General features: G+C 39.1%; 1 protein-coding gene across 1 annotated transcript in view; it reads left to right on the top strand.

Annotated features, from left to right (window-relative positions):
* LOC140734402 (ATP-binding cassette sub-family C member 5-like) overlaps positions 1-20349 on the top strand; it is a 159442-nt gene that overhangs the window by 128247 nt on the left and 10846 nt on the right. Inside the window, exons 23-28 of the mRNA XM_073058296.1 lie at positions 2964-3150; positions 11102-11191; positions 12317-12506; positions 15399-15558; positions 16777-16855; positions 18963-19076. Coding sequence (XP_072914397.1) covers positions 2964-3150; positions 11102-11191; positions 12317-12506; positions 15399-15558; positions 16777-16855; positions 18963-19076 — 820 coding nt within the window. The remainder of the gene's footprint in view (positions 1-2963; positions 3151-11101; positions 11192-12316; positions 12507-15398; positions 15559-16776; positions 16856-18962; positions 19077-20349) is intronic.

The following is a 20349-nucleotide window of genomic DNA, read 5'->3' as shown; positions in this document are numbered from 1 at the left end:
AGGGATGAAATGGCTAGCATGAGAGGGCATAGTTTTAAGGTGCTTGGAAGTAGGTACAGAGGAGATGTCAGGGGTAAGTTTTTTACGCAGAGAGCAGTGAGTGCGTGGAATGGGCTGCCAGCAGCGGTGGTGGAGGCGGAAATGATAGGGTCTTTTAAGAGTCTCCTGGATAGCTACATGGAGCTTAGAAAACTAGATGGCTATGGGTAAAGCCTAGGTAGTTCTAAGGTAGGGACATGTTCAGCACAGCTTTGTGGGCCGAAGGGCCTATATTGTGCTGTAGGTCTTCTATGTTTCTATGGTGAATTTCTACTGGTTATCATAGCGGAAATCATAAAAAAATGCTCAGAGAGAGCTGTAGAAAGGAATGTATTTAAAAGTTATAACTTATACAGTATTTCCTCTAGTATTGAATCCAAGTATAGGTATTAGGTCATGTGGGTTAGATGGTATGGTGTTGGATAAATGAGGAGTTGGGTTGCATCTGTAATTGTAGCTGAGAAGTGAATCTCCTCTATGGAGATACAAAACTGGGGCTTTGATCAGAAAAGTTAATTTTAATGCAGCAAGTTTGCATGGTCATTTCTTTTTACAACTTGGGCATAGGAATTCATATTGGAAAAAGCTGATCCAGAAAGTCATCAAAGCAAGAAAATTGCAAATAAAGCCTTCAGGATAGGAATTATGCAAATTTCATTGAAGGGTTGAAAGAAATTGTACTCAGAAACTCTCAGCGCTTCAGGCAAATTAATGTTTGATGACTTTGTTTTTATTTCACATTTACAACATCTACAGTTTTATCTATGAATGGAGTTACTAGGCCTCATTATGTATTGATTCTAGTATTGTTTTATACCTTAAATTTATTACCTTAAATTTTCCAGTTTTTATTGTCAATGACAACCCTGTAAAAGAGCAGAATTTCATGCTGGTGGTATACAGTGCGAAGTTGCCTCTCCAGATTCATGTTACATTTTAAAAGAAAATTTGACACCATCTTGCTTTTTTTTCCCATAGTTCAGGGAAGTCAGCAATTTTAACCATTGCTTTACTTGTGGAGATAATAAAAGATAATTATTTAGAAATAAATTGAGCTTTGCTCTATTTTTTCACCATTTATTATTTTGGAAGACTGAGTGAGTCCACTATATATCGACTTTGGGATAATGTATGATATCTGGAATTCAGTATGGTTTATATTTGTATTCCATTTTGTAAATAGTACACAAAATAAAATGCACAATGGAAATGCTAGAGACTACAGATTTCAATTGCATTTATGATTCCAAGCAGTCAATCCAAGTTCCCTTGGTAATTTAGTTCAATTTCCGCTCCCTGTTGGACTCTGTGTTTTAACTCCTCTTGATAAGTTGAGATCTCCCCTTTTTCATGTAAAACAAGTTCAAACTGGGGTTTACTTCTATGTCTATTAGCAAAACTGCCCATATCTGACTCAAGTGACTTTTCAAATTGACCTACATGACGGGTAGTCTTTTAGTGACTGAGAGTTGGCAGGCGATGTTGTTTTGGGAAGACTGTTCCTTCAGTCTCCTCCCATAGTATTCAGGAATGAGAATGAGAACATAGAATAACAGGTAGTATTGGTGGAAAGAGAGAATGTGTCAATGTTTAAGGTTGACAACCTTTCATCAGAATTAAGGACCATCAACTGGAAATACTATTTACCGGTATTTATTTCTCCTGAACCTAAAGTATTCTACATTCTTATTTAAAATAGTAAGCACCTGCATTTCTATTTTCTGCTGAACCAAAAATATAAAACCTGACATCCCTTTCGGGACTCCAAGGTCATGTTCTTGTTGAAATCTAACCAAGCACAACATTCTCTTTTAATCTCAAACCTGTCTCCGGTCAACTGGCTCAACACTGCTCTTACAGGTTTAATGTGAGCTGGGCAATAGACAGGCAGCCAATCCACTCTACAGAGCTAGAGAGAAAATTTAAATATTAAACGAGGCTTTTAAAGATTTAACAGTGGATAGCTATGTTTTGCTAGCTTCAGCTGAGGTGAGGGTAGCAATGAGAATGAGCTAAGTAGTTCAGAAGAAACAGGAGTGGTCCTCGATTCTCCTTTAGTTCATAGATTGGTGTTTTTTGGTATGTGCGATTGGGGCTACATTCATATCCCCTCACCTAGTCAAAAGCAAACTTCTCAATCGGGACAAAAGCTCTGCTTTCTTCTCTCACTTGTATAAACGTGAACCCTGCATTACCATCCAGGCCTCTGACGGCTAAGATTCATGGACAGCATGAACTGGCAAGGAAACCTGCACATCCTGAATTATAAGGTGTTGGGGAAACTGCTATAGACCTGTATACATCCTGCTTGTGGATATGCATACAGGTGAATAAATTCACATTTGAATTCTGTTATATATTGTGATGGAAAAGGTTGTTAAGCACCTTTCTTTTTTCATACAAATATACCCTCATGGTACAACACATGTCAAAGTCAAATTTATGATAATTTATACAAGTACATGTATACACGTGAAACAAAAAACTTACTTGCAGCAACATCACAGGTAAATAAACAGCATCCTCTGGAAAAACATATTTAATTATTTGTAGATTTAAACTTGTGATTTGTAAAACAAACTGCAAACCCACATCATGTTGTTTAATTAAATAAAAATAGATTAATCTCAGGCGAAGCCAGTTTGTGTACCTATTTCTAAATCCTTCGAATAAATATATGTAAGGTACTTGTATTATTTTAGACACATTTTGTTGATTAATTTATAAAACCAATTTTTGTGCTGGCAGATGTGTGAGCGTAGTCAGTAAATAAAAAAAATACAAGCACTACTGACATCCAGTGGTGGAATATCTCACATAAGCACTGAAGCTATTCAATATCATAAAGTAGTTTTGGTACGTATATCTGCAGTACATGCACAATTTTGACAATCTCCTAATCCTGCTGCCACCATTTTTCACAGGTATCAAGAGCTGTTGGATTGCAATCAAGGCCCACATTTCCTATTCAGCTGTGGCATGCGATGGCTGGCTGTACGCCTTGACCTCATTAGTATTATACTCATCACGATAGTGTCGGCAATGATGGTTTTCATGCATGGAAGGATTCCACCAGCCTATGCAGGTCTAGCCATCTCCCATACAGTCCAGGTAAATTCCAATTACAACACCACTTGCATGTTTTAGCATAAGAACATGAAAAGTGGGAACAGGATTAGGCCATCTGGCCCATCGAGCCTGCTGTGCCATTCATTAAGGTCATGGCTGATCTGACCATTTCACCAGAGTGACTTTTTTCCATAAACCTTAATTCCCTTCCCTTGCAAAAATCTTTCTGATTGTGTTTTAAACATATGAGGAACCTTTACTACTTCCCTGATCAGAGAATTCCACAAATTCACTACTGTTCAGGAAAAGCAGTTTCTCCTCACTCCATATTAAATCTATTCCTCTGAATCTAGAGTCTATGCCCCAGTTCTCTAGTTCTAGTCTCACTTCCCAATGGAAATAATTTTCCTGCCTCTATTTTATTTATCCCTTTCATAATATTATATGTTTCTATGGCATCCCGTCTCACTGTTCTGAATTCTTGCAAGTATAGTCCTCAACCTCTCCTCATCAACTAGCCTCCTCATCTCTGGAATCAACCTGGTGAACCTTATGCACCTCCTCTAAAGCTAGTATATCTTTTCTCAGGTAAGGAAACTAGAGCTGCATGCAGTACTCCAGGTACAGTTACAACATAACCTTGCTGCTCTTAAATTCAATCTCCTCAGCAATGAAGACCAACATTCCATTTGCCTTTGTGATAACCTGCTTCACTTTCAAACCAACCTTTTATGATTCATGCACAACCCCTCCCAAGTCCCTCTGCACAATAGCATGCTGCACAATCTTTTGCCATTCAGTTAATAATCTGATCTTCGAGTTTTTCTTCCAAAATGAATGACTTTGCATTTACCAGCATTGTACTCCATCTGCCAGACCCTTGCCTATTAACTTAACCTATCTATATTTCTGCAGACTCTGCATCCTCTGCACAATTTGCTTTACCACTCAATTTATTGCCATCAGTAAACGTAGATATGCTACAGTTTAAACAAATCATGAACATTTGTGGACTCAGCACCAACCCCTATAGCACTCTGTTCCCCACTAACTACCAAGTCAAGAAACACCAACTTATCCCAACATTCTGCCTTCTATTGGTTAACTAATAGTCTATCCGTGCTAATATATTAGCCTCAACTCCATGCTTCCTTATCTTATGGATAAATCTTTCATGTGGCACATTATTAAATGCTTTCTGGAAATCCAAGTACACAATATCCACCTGTTTCCGTCTATCCACTGTGCTCATTATATCCTTAAAGAACTCCAGTAAGTTTGGCAAACAGGACCTGTCCTTCATGAATTGATGCTCTGTCTGCCTGTTGGAACCACATCTGTCCAGAGGTCTGCTATTTCTTCCTTAATGATAGCATCAAGCAATTTCTTGACTTCAAACATTAAGGTAGCTGGCCCTTTAGTTACCCACATTTTGCTGACATCCTTTTTTAAACTGTGGCATGATACCTGCTGTCTTACAATCCACTGGCACTTGTCCAGAGGTGGAAAATTCTTGTAAATTATTATAAACAACACACACAAAATGCTGGTGGAACACAGCAGGCCAGGCAGCATCTATAGGGAGAAGCACTGCCGACGTTTCGGGCCGAGACCCTTCGTCAGGACTAACTGAAAGGAAAGATACTAAGAGATTTGAAAGTAGGAGGGGGAGGGGGAAATGCGAAATGATAGGAGAAGACCGGAGGGGTTGGGATGAAGCTAAGAGCTGGAAAGGTGATTGGCGAAAGTGATACAGAGCTGGAGAAAGGAAAGGATCATGGAACGGGAGGCCTCGGGAGAAAGAAAGTGGGAGGGGAGCACCAGAGGGAGATGGAGAACAGGCAGAGTGATGGGCAGAGAGAGAGAAAAAAACAAACTTCTAAATATGTCAGGGATTGGGTAAGAAGGGGAGCAGGGGCATTAACGGAAGTTAGAGAAGTCAATGTTCTTGCCATCAGGTTGGAGGCTACCAAGCCAGTATATAAGGTGTTGTTCCTCCAACCTGAGTGTGGCTTCATCTTGACAGTAGAGGAGGCCATGGATAGACATATTAGAATGGAAATGGGACGTGGAATTAAAATGTGTGGCCACTGTGGTGAACTAGATATACCTGTCTGACTGCTCCTGTGGCTCCTCCCACAGACCCTGCTGACTGCTCCTGTGGCTCCTCCCACAGACCCCTGTATAAAGGCGACTGTGGTCTGCTGCTCTCCCTCATTTTCCCAGGATGTAGTGTTGTTCTTCAGTCAATAAAAGCCGATATCTCACTTCCTAAGTCTCAGCGTGAGTTATTGATGGTGCATCAGCCACTGGGAGATCCTGCTTTCTCTGGCGGACCGAGCGTAGGTGTTCAGCGAAACGGTCTCCCAGTCTGCGTTGGGTCTCACCAACATATAGAAGGCCGCACCGGGAGCACCGGACACAGTATACCACACCAGCCGACTCACAGGTGAAGTGTCGCCTCACCTGGAAGGACTGTCTGGGGCCCTGAATGGTGGTGAGGGAGGAAGTGTAAGGGCAGGTGTAGCACTTGTTCCGCTTACAAGGATAAGTGCCAGGAGGGAGATCAGTGGGAAGGGATGGGGGGGACAAGTGGACAAGAGAGTCGCGTAGGAAGCGATGCCTGCGGAAAGCAGAAAAGGGGGGGAGGGAAAAATGTGCTTGGTAGTGGGATCCCGTTGGAGGTGGCGGAAGTTACGGAGAATTATACTTTGGACCTGGAGGCTGATGGGGTGGTAGGTGAGGACAAGGGGAACCCTATCCCAAGTGGGGTGGCGGGCAGATGGGGTGAGGGCAGATATGCGGGAAATGGGAGCGATGGGTTTGAGAGCAGAGTTGATGGTGGAAGAAGAGAAGCCCCTTTGTTTAAAAAAGGAAGACATCTCCTTCATCCTGGAATGAAAAGCCTCATCCTGAGAGCAGATGCAGCAGAGACAGAGGTCTTTCTGCTTTCCGCAGGGAATGCCTTCAACCTGATGGCGTGAACATTGACTTCTCCAACTTCCGTTAATGCCCCTGCTCCCCTTCTTACCCAATCCCTGACATATTTAGTTGTTTGTTTTTTTCTGTCTCTCTGCCCATCACTCTGCCTGTTCTCCATCTCCCTCTCATGCTCCCCTCCCACTTTCTTTCTCCCGAGGCCTCCCGTTCCATGATCCTTTCCCTTCTCCAGCTCTGTATCACTTTCGCCAATCACCTTTCCAGCTCTTAGCTTCATCCCACCCCCTCCGGTCTTCTCCTATCATTTCACATTTCCCCCTCCCCCTCCTACTTTCAAATCTCTTAGTATCTTACCTTTTGGTTAGTCCTGACGAAGGGTCTCGGCCCGAAACATTGACAGCGCTTCTCCCTATTGATGCTGCCTGGCCTGCTGTGTTCCACCAACATTTTGTGTGTGTTGTTTGAATTTCCAGCATCTGCAGATTGCCTCGTGTTTGCTCTTTAAATTATTACAAATGCATTTTAACTTGGGCCTGTACCCTGGGATGCATTCCATCAGGACCAGAGGACTTGTCTATCTTGAGGTCCACTAGTTTGATCCTCACCACCTCTTTAGTGGCACCCATTGTAAAGCAAATTTTTAGGATGACTAACAACTAACTGAACACAACTCTCAGGATATTATGCATCCATATAGGATCTCTAATGCCCCAAGGCATTTCAATTGGGTATTATCATGCCAAATTTGACACTGACTAACATAAGGAGAAATTATAATAGATGACCAACAACAACAGAATTTGGAGGAGCTGTTTAGAAATTAAAAGGTTTTACAGGAAATTCAGAGCTTACAACTTTGGCAGTTGATATCACTGCTGGTAATAGTGGAGCAATGAAAGTTACATATAATTAACGTAGAATTAGATGAGCACATCTTGGAGAGGTATAGGAAGAGGACAGAGGTGAAAATCAGAATCATGGGAATTAAATTGTGTGCGTGTGACAGACTCAGTGATTTATCTTTTAGAACTGAGCCTTAGAAAATGAAAGCAGATGATTCAAACACTTTCCAAACTCCACTGGGTATGTTTAAGTAAAGAAGAAGTTGTTATTCAAGGATATAGATGACATACCTGTTCAGTGGGGCCTCAGTAATGATAACACTGACTGCAATTTATACTACCATGTTGTTCTGGTAATGACTTCAAGTTTACAGAGATATAATGAGGGAAGTCAGCTGAGTGTCTTGGAATAGCTACAGAGAAAATGAAGGATCAGATATGGGTTTCAGCCATATATGAAACTGAGCTAATAAAAGCTAGCACTGCATGGTAGCAAGAAGTTAGCAGATTTAATCAAAACAAATGGGTTAAGTTAACAATGTTAGTGGTATAATTGTACAGGGAGGAAATTCAATTTACTTCCACCTCTGGTTTCAGCAGTGACCCTGCCAAGTGAACATAGGCAATAGTATAGCTGTGGATTATGATGCCAGGGTGTGTCTGTGTGGTCTGAAACTCATATTGGATTCAAGTAGGATGCTAAAACAGCTGGTTTAGAAAAGCTTGGTGAATATTCTCATAATTGGTTTTGGTGCTTAATCCAAGAGAAGGACATGGTCTTCCAGTTCTGCTGAACCTACTGGGAGAGCACAGAGATGGGCTTTGAGATGTAGCTCAGCAAACCATCTCAGTTTGCATCCATATCTCCTTGCCAGTTGTAGCTTTCGGCTGATCCCTTTGATCAATTTGAGTGCATTCTGCCATTTTACACCCTACCCATCCTGCAAACACCCATACCTGGTGCCAGACTTCAGATGCTCGTGCTTGGCGTATCTCCCATTGATATACATAATTTTAGCCTTATTAGCTTGTTCTTTATAGTGCGTCTCTTTGGTGAAGAGTCAGGTGTAATAATACTGTGCTCCTTCTCATGACCATCAATGTATTACTCCTCTCTTCCTCCAGTCACTCCTCTGACTGCTTTTGTTTCACCAATATCCTGTCTTGTTCTTCCCACCCCTTCTGTTCTAATTGAATATTTGCCCTGCGTATGGGAACAGGGCTACTTTTCGAATTGCCTTAAATAACAAAACAGATGGCTGCTTTCATAAACTCCAGCCAATCCACATTTACAGTGATGCTAGCAAGTAATAATGGCATCTGCTGTAGATCGAGTCACAGGTGATGTAGTATTAGCAATGAAACATCGCAAGAGAGTACTTCCGGAAGATTGCAGGCACTTCTTCCTTCAGAGGTAGTTTGCTATCTTCATGCCACATTAATGATGGGATGATATACTTCAGCTTACAGAGATCCCACATTCAAGGGGGATACCCTCTGATGTGGGTGACCACCTTTCTAATTTTGACAATGTTTTAACCTAACTAGAGAAGGAGGAGATTGAGAAAATCTTACATAATTCCACATTTGGAGGCTAAAACCAAGGATAAGTGAGGGAGAGTGTAGAATGCCAGAGTGAAGCAGAAGATTAGTGAGTGGGAGATGTTGATCAAGCAACAGCTTCTGTGATTAACTGTGTGTGTGTGTGTGTGTGTGTGTGTGTGTGTGTGTGTGTGTGTGTGTGTGTGTGTGTGTGTGTGTGTGTGTGTGTGTGTGTGTGTGTGTGTGTGTGTGTGTGTGCGTGTGTGCGCGCGCGCGCACTTGTCTATAAAATAAGTATATGGCAATTCAGTTTTTATATTTATGTAAAACTTACTTTGACATACCCTGCATTATGGCAACAGAAACTTCTATAGAATTCATAAAACACAACCAAAAATCTGATACAAAATAAAAATCAATTTTTATGAAATTTATGTGAAAATGATTAGATAAATAAATATGATTTATTTCTTTTTAGTTTTCATTTCTTGCACAGCTGATGTGTTTACATTTTACAAAAAAGTCTCAATATGGACCATTTTCTAGGAATACAAACCCCACCATAATGCACAGTAACATAACAATTAGCATAATGCTTTACAGCACCAGGACCCAGATTCAATTCCCACTGCTGGCTGTAAGGAGTTTGTACATTCCCCTTGATACTGAGTGGGTTTCCTTCGGGTGCTCTATGTACGGGTTAGGGTCAGTAGGTTGTGGGCATGCTGTGTTACTGCCGGAAGCACGTGTTGGTCATTGATGCATACAACATGTATGTTTCAATGTATATGTGATAGGTAAAGCTATCTTTAATTGGGTTAACTGTATTGTGTAGGAATCATGGAATTTTTGTGACACTGCTGTATTGTACAAGCTTTCTCATTTTACAGTCCAAAGCACCAGCCACCTTCTCTGGGCTCTTCATACAGTGGTCCTGTTCAAACTCCTGGCATCCCTTGGCTTAGGACCTCCTTCATACTGTTTATTCCACTCTTTAATGTCTTTGCTGAAAGCCTGCAAGCTCTTTCCTCTGTCCTGTAATCACCCTCCCACCATGGACAGGCTTTACTTTGTGTTGCCTCGGTACTGGGTACTCTGGAGAGCGTGATTTTAAGGGTGACGTGCTTCAGTCATTGACGCCCAGCAGAACATTTCTAGTTGTGATGAATTAGTGAGGTTCCATTAGACCAACACAGACCCTATGGCATCACATAATCCTCTTTGGGTATGTTTAAAGGGCACCAGCAATGTATGAAGCACACAGTTAGCCTTCAAATCCAATTTCTGACATTATTGTCTGGTTTAATTTCTAATAACTTCTTAAAATTTCATCCTGAATACCCTGATTTATAGAAAAGAACGTTTGCCTCCAGATCCTGTTTCTGATTGCCATTCACTGAGCCATGTGGAAACAGACATGCCAAAACATTATGTGAGGTCTGGGTCAGTTTCCCCCTCTCTGCGCTGGTGAATCGGCCTTGCCAACATGCTCTGATGTTGGTGAGTGTACAGTATGTAAATACCACAATCTGAAAATTCCTCCCCAAACTCTTTGCCATCACATTATGGCTGGGTCAAAGTCTTGGAACTCGGGGCCTAACAGAAATCTTACTGCACAGGCTGCAGAGAATTAAGACACCAGCTCATTGCGACATCAACAATTCTCTCAGGTCTGAGTATTAAATGACAGTAAAGCCCACATCTATAAATACCAGTAAATAAATGAACAAACACTCACTTATGAATAATTGCCATGAGGGTAAGGTACCTTGGAATTTTCTGTTCCCAGAAAAATTACTATTTGCCGGAAAGAAAGGGAAGTGTGGATAATATCATGTTTTGTTAGTGAAGGAATTCTATATCTATATCACTTAACGGACTGATATGTTTATATTGCTCAAGTCTGCAGTATGGCTAGAAAATGTGAGGTGAGTTTGAGATATTACCAATGACTCTTTGCAGGAATACTCAGTTTCTTTGAACTTCCCTTTTTTTGTTGACTTCATTGCTACTGGCCTTAATTTCAGGCTATTCAGATGAGGCCTATAGTTCAAACCTTCCAGGCCATGTGCTTCAGACATATTTCTACTCCTCATCTTTTTTTCTCCAGTCCTTGCGAAGGGACTTGACCTGAAATGCTGACTGTACTTTCTTCTGTAGATGCTGCCTGGCCTGCAGAGTTCCTCCGGCATTTTGTGTGTGTTGCTTGGATTTCCAGCATCTGCAGATTTTTTCTTGTTAGTGGAATAACCATCCTTCATCTCCACACCCAAAAATTATAAATGATCCTGGGCCTCATCACCTCTTATACTCTTAGTTCCTTCCACTTAAAATCTACAGTGTGCTAAAATTCAACCTTAGTACCAAGTACATATAACACATAAATTTCTATATAATGCTGTTGATAGGGTCCTGAACTTTGATTTTTCATCTTACTTACTCATAGCAGAAATGGGGAAATCTTAGCACGAGGGAATGTGGAATGAGTTTCTATAAAGGAATCTTGCAGTATACCATGGTGGATAAAGGTATTTGTGTTGTAACTAGAATGTAACTAAAACATGGAATTGAATTGTGTCTTTTAGTTAAATAAAAATTAGTTTCAATGACTGATTTCATTTTCTCTCATAATAACTTCTCTTAATCTTCTGTCTGGTGTTCTAAATTAGCTGACAGGACTTTTTCAATTTACGGTCCGCTTAGCTTCAGAATCAGAAGCCCGGTTCACATCTGTAGAAAGAATCAGGCATTACATCAAGGTCAGTATTGTAGATCTAATCATGACTCTTTGTATGTATACCATGAAAAGTAATCAAGAGATTAAATCTTGTTTGGACTCAAAAAGAATTGGAGGATATTGGGACTGGGTGGGAAACTGGATAGAGCAGAGGGCCAGCCATGACTTTATTGAATGTCAAGGGAACTGATATTTGGATGCTGCTATCATAAGTTGCTCAGTACTACCCTCCAAATCAGAACCAGGTTTAATATCACACTGGCATGTGTTATGAAATTTGTTTTTATGCAGCAGCAGTATATTGCGTATGTAATAAAAACTGTACATTACAGTAAGAAGTATATGTTAAAAATGTTAAATTAAGTAGTGCAACAGGAGAAAAAAAGTTGTGTGTTAGTGTTCATGGGTTCAATGTCTATTCGGAAATCTGATGGCAGCAGGGAAGAAGCTGATCCTGAGTGAGTGCCTTCAGGCTTCTGCATCTCTTTCCTGATGGTAGCAATGAGAAGAGGGCAAGTCCTAGGTGATGGGGGTACTTAATGATGGATGTTGCCTTTTTGAGGCATCATTCCTTGAAATTGTCGTGGATGCTGGAGGGAAAAGTGCCAATGATGGAGCTGACTGAGTTTACTGCAGCTTACTTAATCTCTGAAGATGAACTTATAATTTATAGATTCAGAAAGCTACATGATGTAATGGATTGACTGAAAAATTTAACATGAAATTGCTTACCATTTGAGGGTAATGCAATTTTAATGGTGAATTTTCAATTGTATGAATCTGCAGTATTATTCTATTCTCTTTTTCCGACTTAAATCCAAAAGGTGTTGATCAGAGGTACCTTCTGAGTAGTAATTTAACATGTCTCAAATCATTGCATCTGCCCAACCATCAACAGAGGCAGAAAGCTCTCAATAGATCAGGCAGCATCTGTAGAAAAATAAACAGAATTAATATTTTGGGTCAAGGATCCTTCATCAGATTCTGCAATGTTTCTCTTTCTGCAGATGCCACCCGACCTGTGAATATTCCTAGTATTTGTTGTTGTTACAAACACAGTTTACATTTGTCAGGAAAGCATTTATTATATGCCAGAAAAGGGTTACAATTTGAAACTATGATATTTTACATACTGTTTCAATTTCAGAATTTGGAATCGGAAGCACCATCTCATATTCCAGAAACAGCACCTCCTCTTAACTGGCCTCAGGAAGGACAAATCCAGTTTCACGAAGTGGCAATGTGTTACCGTGACAACCTACCATTTGTACTTAAGAAAGTTACATTTACCATCAAACCTCAGGAAAAGATTGGAATTGTTGGAAGAACAGGATCAGGTAATTTCATTCTTATTTATGCAATTTATAAATTTAATTTGGAGAATACTGAAATTATGTTAAGATATTTCTCTAGATTAGAGTCAGGTAGAATTGTGACTCTACTAAATAATTAAGTAATTACATTTACTCTCAGAAAGATAGTTACCTATTGCAAAAAGTATAATAGATTGGCATGCTGATGTGCAAATATAACTTTATATTTTATATTCAATTATACAATAACTTTAGAATCACAAAGCCCATTCAAAGCATTTTAAATAAGGATATTCCCAATAGATTAAGCTTCAAGAAGTAAATCAGTCATTAAGTATCACTCCATGATGTCTGCTATATATAAATTTCACATTCATGCAATATTCCTTTGATACTTTTATTCTGTGCTTCAAATTTTCTATTATAATAGAGCTGAGTCAGGATTTGCATTTTTCAACTTATGAGAACACTTTATAAGTAGCTCACACTTGAAAATTAACAATTTTTCCAACACTGTTGAATTATTTACTCATTTGCATGAGCACAGTTTCAAAAGCCTTTCTATACTAGTGTTCAAATTATAGCAGACAGGTGTAGTAAGTGGTTGAGAAGATAAACTGCATGTTGGCCTTTATTGCAAGGTGGTTGGAGCTTAGAAATGGGGAAGTACTGTTACAATTGTACTAGTGAGACCTCTCCTAAACTACTAGCCACAGTTTTGACCCCTTTGTTTAAGAAAAGCCATGTTGTTATTGGAGCAATCTAAAAGAAATTCACTTGGTTAATTCTTGGGATAAGAGGATTGACAAGCAGCTAAAAGAAATTAAATCTAATTTTCGGAATTTGGAAGACTGAGATCCTGGAACACTTAACAAGGTAGAGGTTGAGATGCTGCCATTAGTGGAGCCACTTTATTAGGTACACTGCAATCTTGCTCATTAGTATAAATACCTAATCAGCCAATCATGTGGTAGCAACACAATGCATCAAAAAGCATTCAGACATGGTCAAGAATTCCAGTTGTTGTTCACACTAAACGTCAGAAGGGGTGGGGGGGGGGGGGGATGTAATCTAAGTAACTTTGACCACATGGGATGGTTTGAGTATCTCAGAAACTGCTGTTCTAGGATTTTCACACACCAGTCTCAAGGGTTTATAGAGAATGGCACAAAAGTAAAAAAAATCCAGTGAGCAGCAGTTCTGTCGGCGAAAATGCTTTGTTAATGAGAGAGGTCAGAGAACAATGGCCAGACGGGTTCAAGTCTGACAGGAAGGCGACAGTAGCTCAAATAACAATACATTACAACAGTGGTGTGCAGAAGAGCACCTCTGAATGCACAACACATTGAGCCTTGAAGAGAATGGGCTACAGCAACAGAAGGCTAACTGGGTTCTGCTCCTGTACCTAATAAAGTGACCATTGAGTGTAGTTACAAGATTAGGAGTCAGTCATTTAATACTGAGGTGCATAGGAACTGCTCTCAGAGGGTGGTGAATTGCAGAGCCCTCAGCCCTGGAAGGCTGTGAAGTCTAGATCAATGGAGGCATTTAAAAAGTAAGAAGATGAATTTTTGGAAGATCAGAGTACTGAGGACTCTGAGGCCATGAAGAGGAGATGAGGCCTGAGACAAATCAGGCATGATCAAATTACACAGTAGAGCAAGCTTGGAATTTTGCTCTTCCAGATTTCACAGGATGGAATAAGTCCCAAAATTCTCAGCATCAACAGGATATGATTGCTTCCAATTCCTCATCCTAAATGTTCACACCCTCTATCATTGGCGCAGTGTGTACTGGAAAATACACTGCAGTAATTTGGCAAGACTTTCTTTTACTTCATCTCCCTCAGGTATGATCTGCACTACAAACAACGATTAGGACAGCAATTGCAAGGAATGTCAGTAAGCAAGTGAAGGCCCTTATATTCACAATATCTTGGCATGAAAGTATATTTCTTTTTCTCCATTGTCAGTGGATGATCATCCTAAAATGTAAACCTCTCAGCCCTAAGATGGATGCCAACACCACGCAGTCTGCAGAAATTCAAGAAGGTAGTCACCACTACCTTTTCAATAAATCCTTGCTTTGTCAGTAAATGAATTTAAAAAGCACAAAGTTTTAATTTAGTGCTAAAACCTTTGATATATCTTTCCTAATCTTAATCATTAAATGGAAAATAATTAAGAGAGTTAGGAGTGGAGGAGCATGAACACATCCCATTGAAGTGGCTTGAGAATATTGAAATTTGATGAAGTGCGTTCCAAAAATGACTTTGTGCTTTTCTGAATTTACCAAGTTTGCAGCTAAGGATTCACAGTGTTTTAATTTTTTTCTGCAGTGTTGGTCTGCAATGTTTTTGAGTTGCTATCAATATATGTGTAGAGTTTAGTATCCTTATGGACTATATATTTGCAATATCATAATGATAAATAATTTTGCTCTGTAAATAATCTTAATTTACTGATGTTTCTCATCAGGAATTGGCACATAAAATGAAAAAAATTATAGAACCGTGTGATATTATAGAACTGTCATAAATTTTACAGTTCTGACACTATTTAAAAGTTTGTAAGAAACTTCTCATTCAGTTAACAAATATTTAAGTAACAAACTTTTTGGAAATGGCTGTCATGGAAAGATTGACTGTCATTCTGTTAAAAATAAATAAATAAATAGATAGATAAATATATTTATATCACAACTATTTTCTGTCCATTTTGAGATGAAACTATAGCCTATAAGAAGTAATATTGTAATCTGCCTGATTAGGAGGAAATTTAAACTCTCAGAACACTTATTATTACTTTACCTTGTAGGTTGTAGGAGATTAAGCCATATTATGCATGGAAATAAGGTGTATACTAACCAAATTGTTAATACAGTATTAATTTATCTTGAAACATCTTTTATACATAGGGAAATCATCCCTGGGAATGACATTGTTCAGACTGGTAGAAATTTCCAGTGGTAGCATTACAATAGACGGTGTGAAGATTAGTGATATTGGACTGGATGATCTTCGAAAGAAGCTATCCATTATCCCACAGGAACCTGTGCTCTTTGCTGGCACTATTAGGTATGTATCTAATTTAACTAAGTTCCCAACTGATCTGTATCTTGGGAATTAAACATCCCTGGAAGCTAAACATCCAAGGATACACATCCTAGTGAAAAAATAGGCAGATGGGCAGAGGGTTGGGGTAGCTCTGTTGATTATAAAGTAAAATCATATACTTAGAAAGAAGTGACATAGGATTAAAAGATGTCTAATCCATGTGTGTAGAATTGATGGCTTAGTGGCCAAGTTGTGGATAATATAAAGATAAGTGGAGGGAAAGGCAGCGTTGAGAGAACAAGGAGTCCAGAAGGATTTGGACAGATCAGTAGAATAGGCAAGTAAGTGGCAGATGGAATACAGTGTAAGGAAGTGTAAGGACATGCACTTTGAAGGAATAAAGGCATAGATTATCTTCTAAGTGGGGCACAAATTCAGGAATTGGAAGTGCAAAAGGACTTGGAGTCCTTTTTTGTAAGATTCCCTCAGGGTTAGTTTACACGTTGAGTCGGTAGTAAGGAAAGCAAATGCAATGTTAGCACATATTTTGAAAGGACTAGAATATAAAAGCAAAGATGTAATGCTAAGGCTTTATAAGACATTAGTCAGACCATATCTGGAGTGTTGTGAGCAATTTTGGTCCCCATATCTAAGAAAGAATGTGTTGGCATGAGAGACGGTTCACAGGAGGTTTACAAGAATGATCCTGGGAATGAAGGTGTTGGTGTTTGAGGAGTGTTTGATGGCTCTGATCCTGCACTCATTTGGGAGGGAAGGGGGGTGGAATTTCATTGAAAGTTTTAGATAGAGTGGAAGTGGAGAGGATGTGGGAGAGTCTTGGGCCAAAGACCGCAGCCTCAGAATAAGAGGGCATCCGTTTAAAACAGGGATGAGGAAAAATTTCTTTAGCCAGAGGGTGGTGAATCTATGGAATTCATTGCCAGAGACAGTCGTGGAGGCCAAATCATTGGGTATAGCTAAAGTGGAGGTTGATATGTTCTTGCTTAGACAGGCCATCAAAGGCTATGGGAAGAACGCAAGATAATTAGGTTGTGAGGGAAAATAAATCGGCCATGATGAAATGGCCTAATTCTGCACCTCTGTCTTATGGTCTGATTATTGAATTAGAAGGACAGGCTACCTATTTGAGAAAAAAAATCTTCATATAACTCAAGTCCAAATCTTAAGTGAATATCATATCTATATTAACTATAGATGTAAATCCATATTTATTTTCAGATCAAACCTGGATCCTTATAATCAATATACTGATGTTCAAATTTGGGATGTGTTAGAAAGAGCTCACATGAAAGAAAGTGTAAGTACATGTATCTGATATGTCTTATTTGTTTGTAATGTTTAATAATGTTATGTCACGTTTGCAGCACTAATCTTGGTATAATTTTATTTCATGCCTCATTACTGATTAATATTCATGGACTCAAATAAAAATTATAACAAAAATACCCATTTACTGGGTAACTCTAAAATAGATAAATAACAAAGAAAATCTTACAAGGAGATGACAATTTTTTTCCCCTAAGGAACATACAATTACATGGACAATCGCAAGTGGTTTATGACCAGAGTTACATATGTTACGTTCCCCAGTAACCGGGTGACTTACCAGCAAAGATAGATAGGTCCACTGAAGCCTGATGCTACTATTTTCAAACGTTTTATTTATAAAGGGGCACAAACGTATGGTTAATACAAAACATTCAGATCATATACATCGTCAAAACTCAATCTAAAGCACAGGTGTAGTAATAATCAATCAAAAATGAGCTCTATTGTTGTCTAGGGGATACTGAGTCCAATGAAATATAAGAGTCACTCAAAGTCTGCAGGCTTCCCCGTTTCGGGAACCGCTGGCGTTTCACGTGTTGGAGAGAGAGAAAAGGAACACTTGCCCGTCGTCCTTGCGAAGCAAATCCCTGCTGTTAGTTAAAGCTGTTTTTCCTTTTGGGTCCAGCCACAGACTCCCGATCCGGAATCTAACGCACGTGGCTTCCTTCAGAATGGCTTCCCGTCCCGACGGGAAGCACTTTCGTGTCTTCTTTGTGTATCTCCTTGGTGCGTCTGAGGCCCCGCCTCGGCAGCCCACCTTTTATCTGGACTGGCAGGGTTGTAGATGTCAATCAGGGTGGGGGTGAGGCAATCTTTCCTGCCCTTAGGGTTTGCACGTAGTCCAGTTCCTTATTTCACAAAGGTGTCTCCCAAGACAATGGCTATGTCCAAGGCTTTTGTCTTGATGAGCGGCCAGCCCACATTCCAAACTGTAAGTCTCTCTCTCTCTTGCGATTCTCACAAAGGAGGGGGCTGAGGTCATGACACATAATCTGCTATTTTGTGACAAGTTACAGTATACTGTATTCACATCAGTGGTTCAAATCAAATTGAACAACTATCTTGTATGTTTGTCATTGATCATGCTTTATGATTCTATTGTGATTTAATTCCACCAATAATTAAAGAAGTTTGATCACTTCTATGATGAAAAGGATTTCACATGGCTTAGCGATTCAAATGACACGGCTTCCCACTTTATCCCACTGATTAGTTAGATTTAAAATGTGTATTTCTGTAACTGGCTATTTTTTATTTTTGCAACCCTTTCTTATTGCAGATGTTATGTAGTAATGTGTACATTCCAAATTCTCATGTATTCCTTAAGTCAGAATCAAAGACATTTATGGCACAGAATGAGGCCATTCAGTTCACTATAACTTGTTTAGTTTTAAAATGCTATGTAAAAGCAGTTGAGAAAGATGGAACTTAACTACAAAAAGATGGTTTGAGATTGCATCTAATGTCAACAGGATTTATCATCATGGATTAATTCATGCCTTATTTGAATCATATTTCATCCATTCCTGGAATTAAGTGCAATTCATATAAACCAACAGGTACTTCTCAGTGATGATAAATGAATGCTTAAAATGCATTTTAGAATGCCATACTGTGTTTTTTTATTTGCCCACCACTCCTTTTAAAGTCTTATGTACAAAGAAATACAAATTATATAGACTGGCATTAATTAGAAAGCTTATTTTTGCCCACAAAATAACTTCCATTTATTTGGGTACAATATCATAATTTTATGTTGAGTATACACTGCCTGCCAATTAGGTTCAGAACTACAAATGGATTTCAAGGAAATGTTATGATCAAGAAGCAGGTGTATTATTGAACCAAAGAGGAGATCCTCCACATTTAACCTGCACTGGCCCTAGCCTAAAAATACTAGGTACAGCAATCAGTACATAAAATAGACATGTATTTAATTTCTCAAAAGTAACAACTCTCAGAATATAAATATGACAAAATATTTGTAGTGGCAACTAAACTACATTTACAATTTTAAGATATTAAAATCTAGAACAATCTAATTGACAAGATTGTTTGATATATGCATTTCACAGATTTTACAGCTGGAAGGGAAACTTGAATTTGAGGTCATGGAAAATGGAGAGAATTTTTCTGTGGGTGAGAGGCAATTGCTGTGTGTGGCTCGGGCCCTTCTTCAACACAGCAAGGTAACAATTTTAAAGGGTATTCTGTGGTTTTCACTATTTTAGGAAAAAATAATCAATTATTAATGGCTGGGCATCTTGAAAGGTAAATATACTGAGGGATTGTGACTTGAAATCCAGAGTTTAAGGTTGTAAATGATTTCATATCAGAAAATGACAAGTAAGAACTAAAAAAGCTACTCTTGTTTTTGAAGTACTGTGGCATGCCATATGTAAGATCAGGAGTAATAGTTTAAATCTAAAGTTAGTTAACAGGAACATGGTGTACACCGTGAATGTTAAAGAGGCAGTTAAATACATCTCAGAAGAGAGAAAACTAATAATGGCATCAAGGCACTTAGGTGAGAAAGCTGTCATTTTAAAAAAAATGTATTGATACCTAGAACAAATCCCAATTAAAAATTTGTCCCATCAAGCAAAGAAAAATTTTAAGTTTAGAGTTTGCTATAGAATACCTTGGGCATCAAGTTTTAGGCTTCTGATTTGAATCACATGAGTAGACGAAAAGTTACATTGGATAAAATATATCAGGGACTCATGTAAGTTATGTGAGCCAAAACAAGCTTCATTTCATGGACTCTTGCAGTCAGAGTAAATTTATTAACAGGAGTGAAAAGGTAAACAGATGATGAGTTTCTGAGTACAACTACATATGAAAGGTATCTGGATATGAGTGACATTTCTCCTATGGTCTGCTGTAAGCTCCCTGGTCTTGCTTTCTCCCTTTCTGTTTCTTTCACTTTCTATGTCTGTCTCTCATACACGCATTTTCTACATTCCATCTGCTGTAAGCTTTGATTACTTTGGGTTGGAGGGAGGAAGTACCAAATTTCTGGGAAAAAAATCCCGAGATTTTCTTTTGTTATTTTGCCTCACTCTGACCTCCATCTCACAAATAAACTGACTAGGAGGTCAGAACAAGCTTAAAGGTAACACATGATAAAGGGAAAGGTAAACTTAGGTAGAGGGATAGGTAAATGGGGGAATGGATTAAGGGATATGATTAGCTTATGATCAATTGTCTTATAGGTACCTTATGTTACTGGGCAGTCAGAAAGAAACTCTACCTGGCAACAGGTGATGCATTAGGCATTGTTCTCTAAAAGTGCTAAGCATAACTAAATATGAGTATGGTATGATGAAGGGGCATCTTAAGGCATAACTAAATATGGGACATAACATTCGAGAGAAGGGGGAAGTGTCAGGGGGAGGTGCCAATATGAGGAAGTTAAGTTGTAGTCTTGACAGAAATAATTATAACTAACCAATAATGATT

The sequence above is a fragment of the Hemitrygon akajei genome, chromosome 10 (genome assembly GCF_048418815.1).
Source record: "Hemitrygon akajei chromosome 10, sHemAka1.3, whole genome shotgun sequence".
Classification (NCBI taxonomy): domain Eukaryota; kingdom Metazoa; phylum Chordata; class Chondrichthyes; order Myliobatiformes; family Dasyatidae; genus Hemitrygon; species Hemitrygon akajei.
The sequence above is the reverse complement of the archived record's forward strand: the minus strand, read 5'-3'. Positions and strand labels throughout refer to the sequence as shown.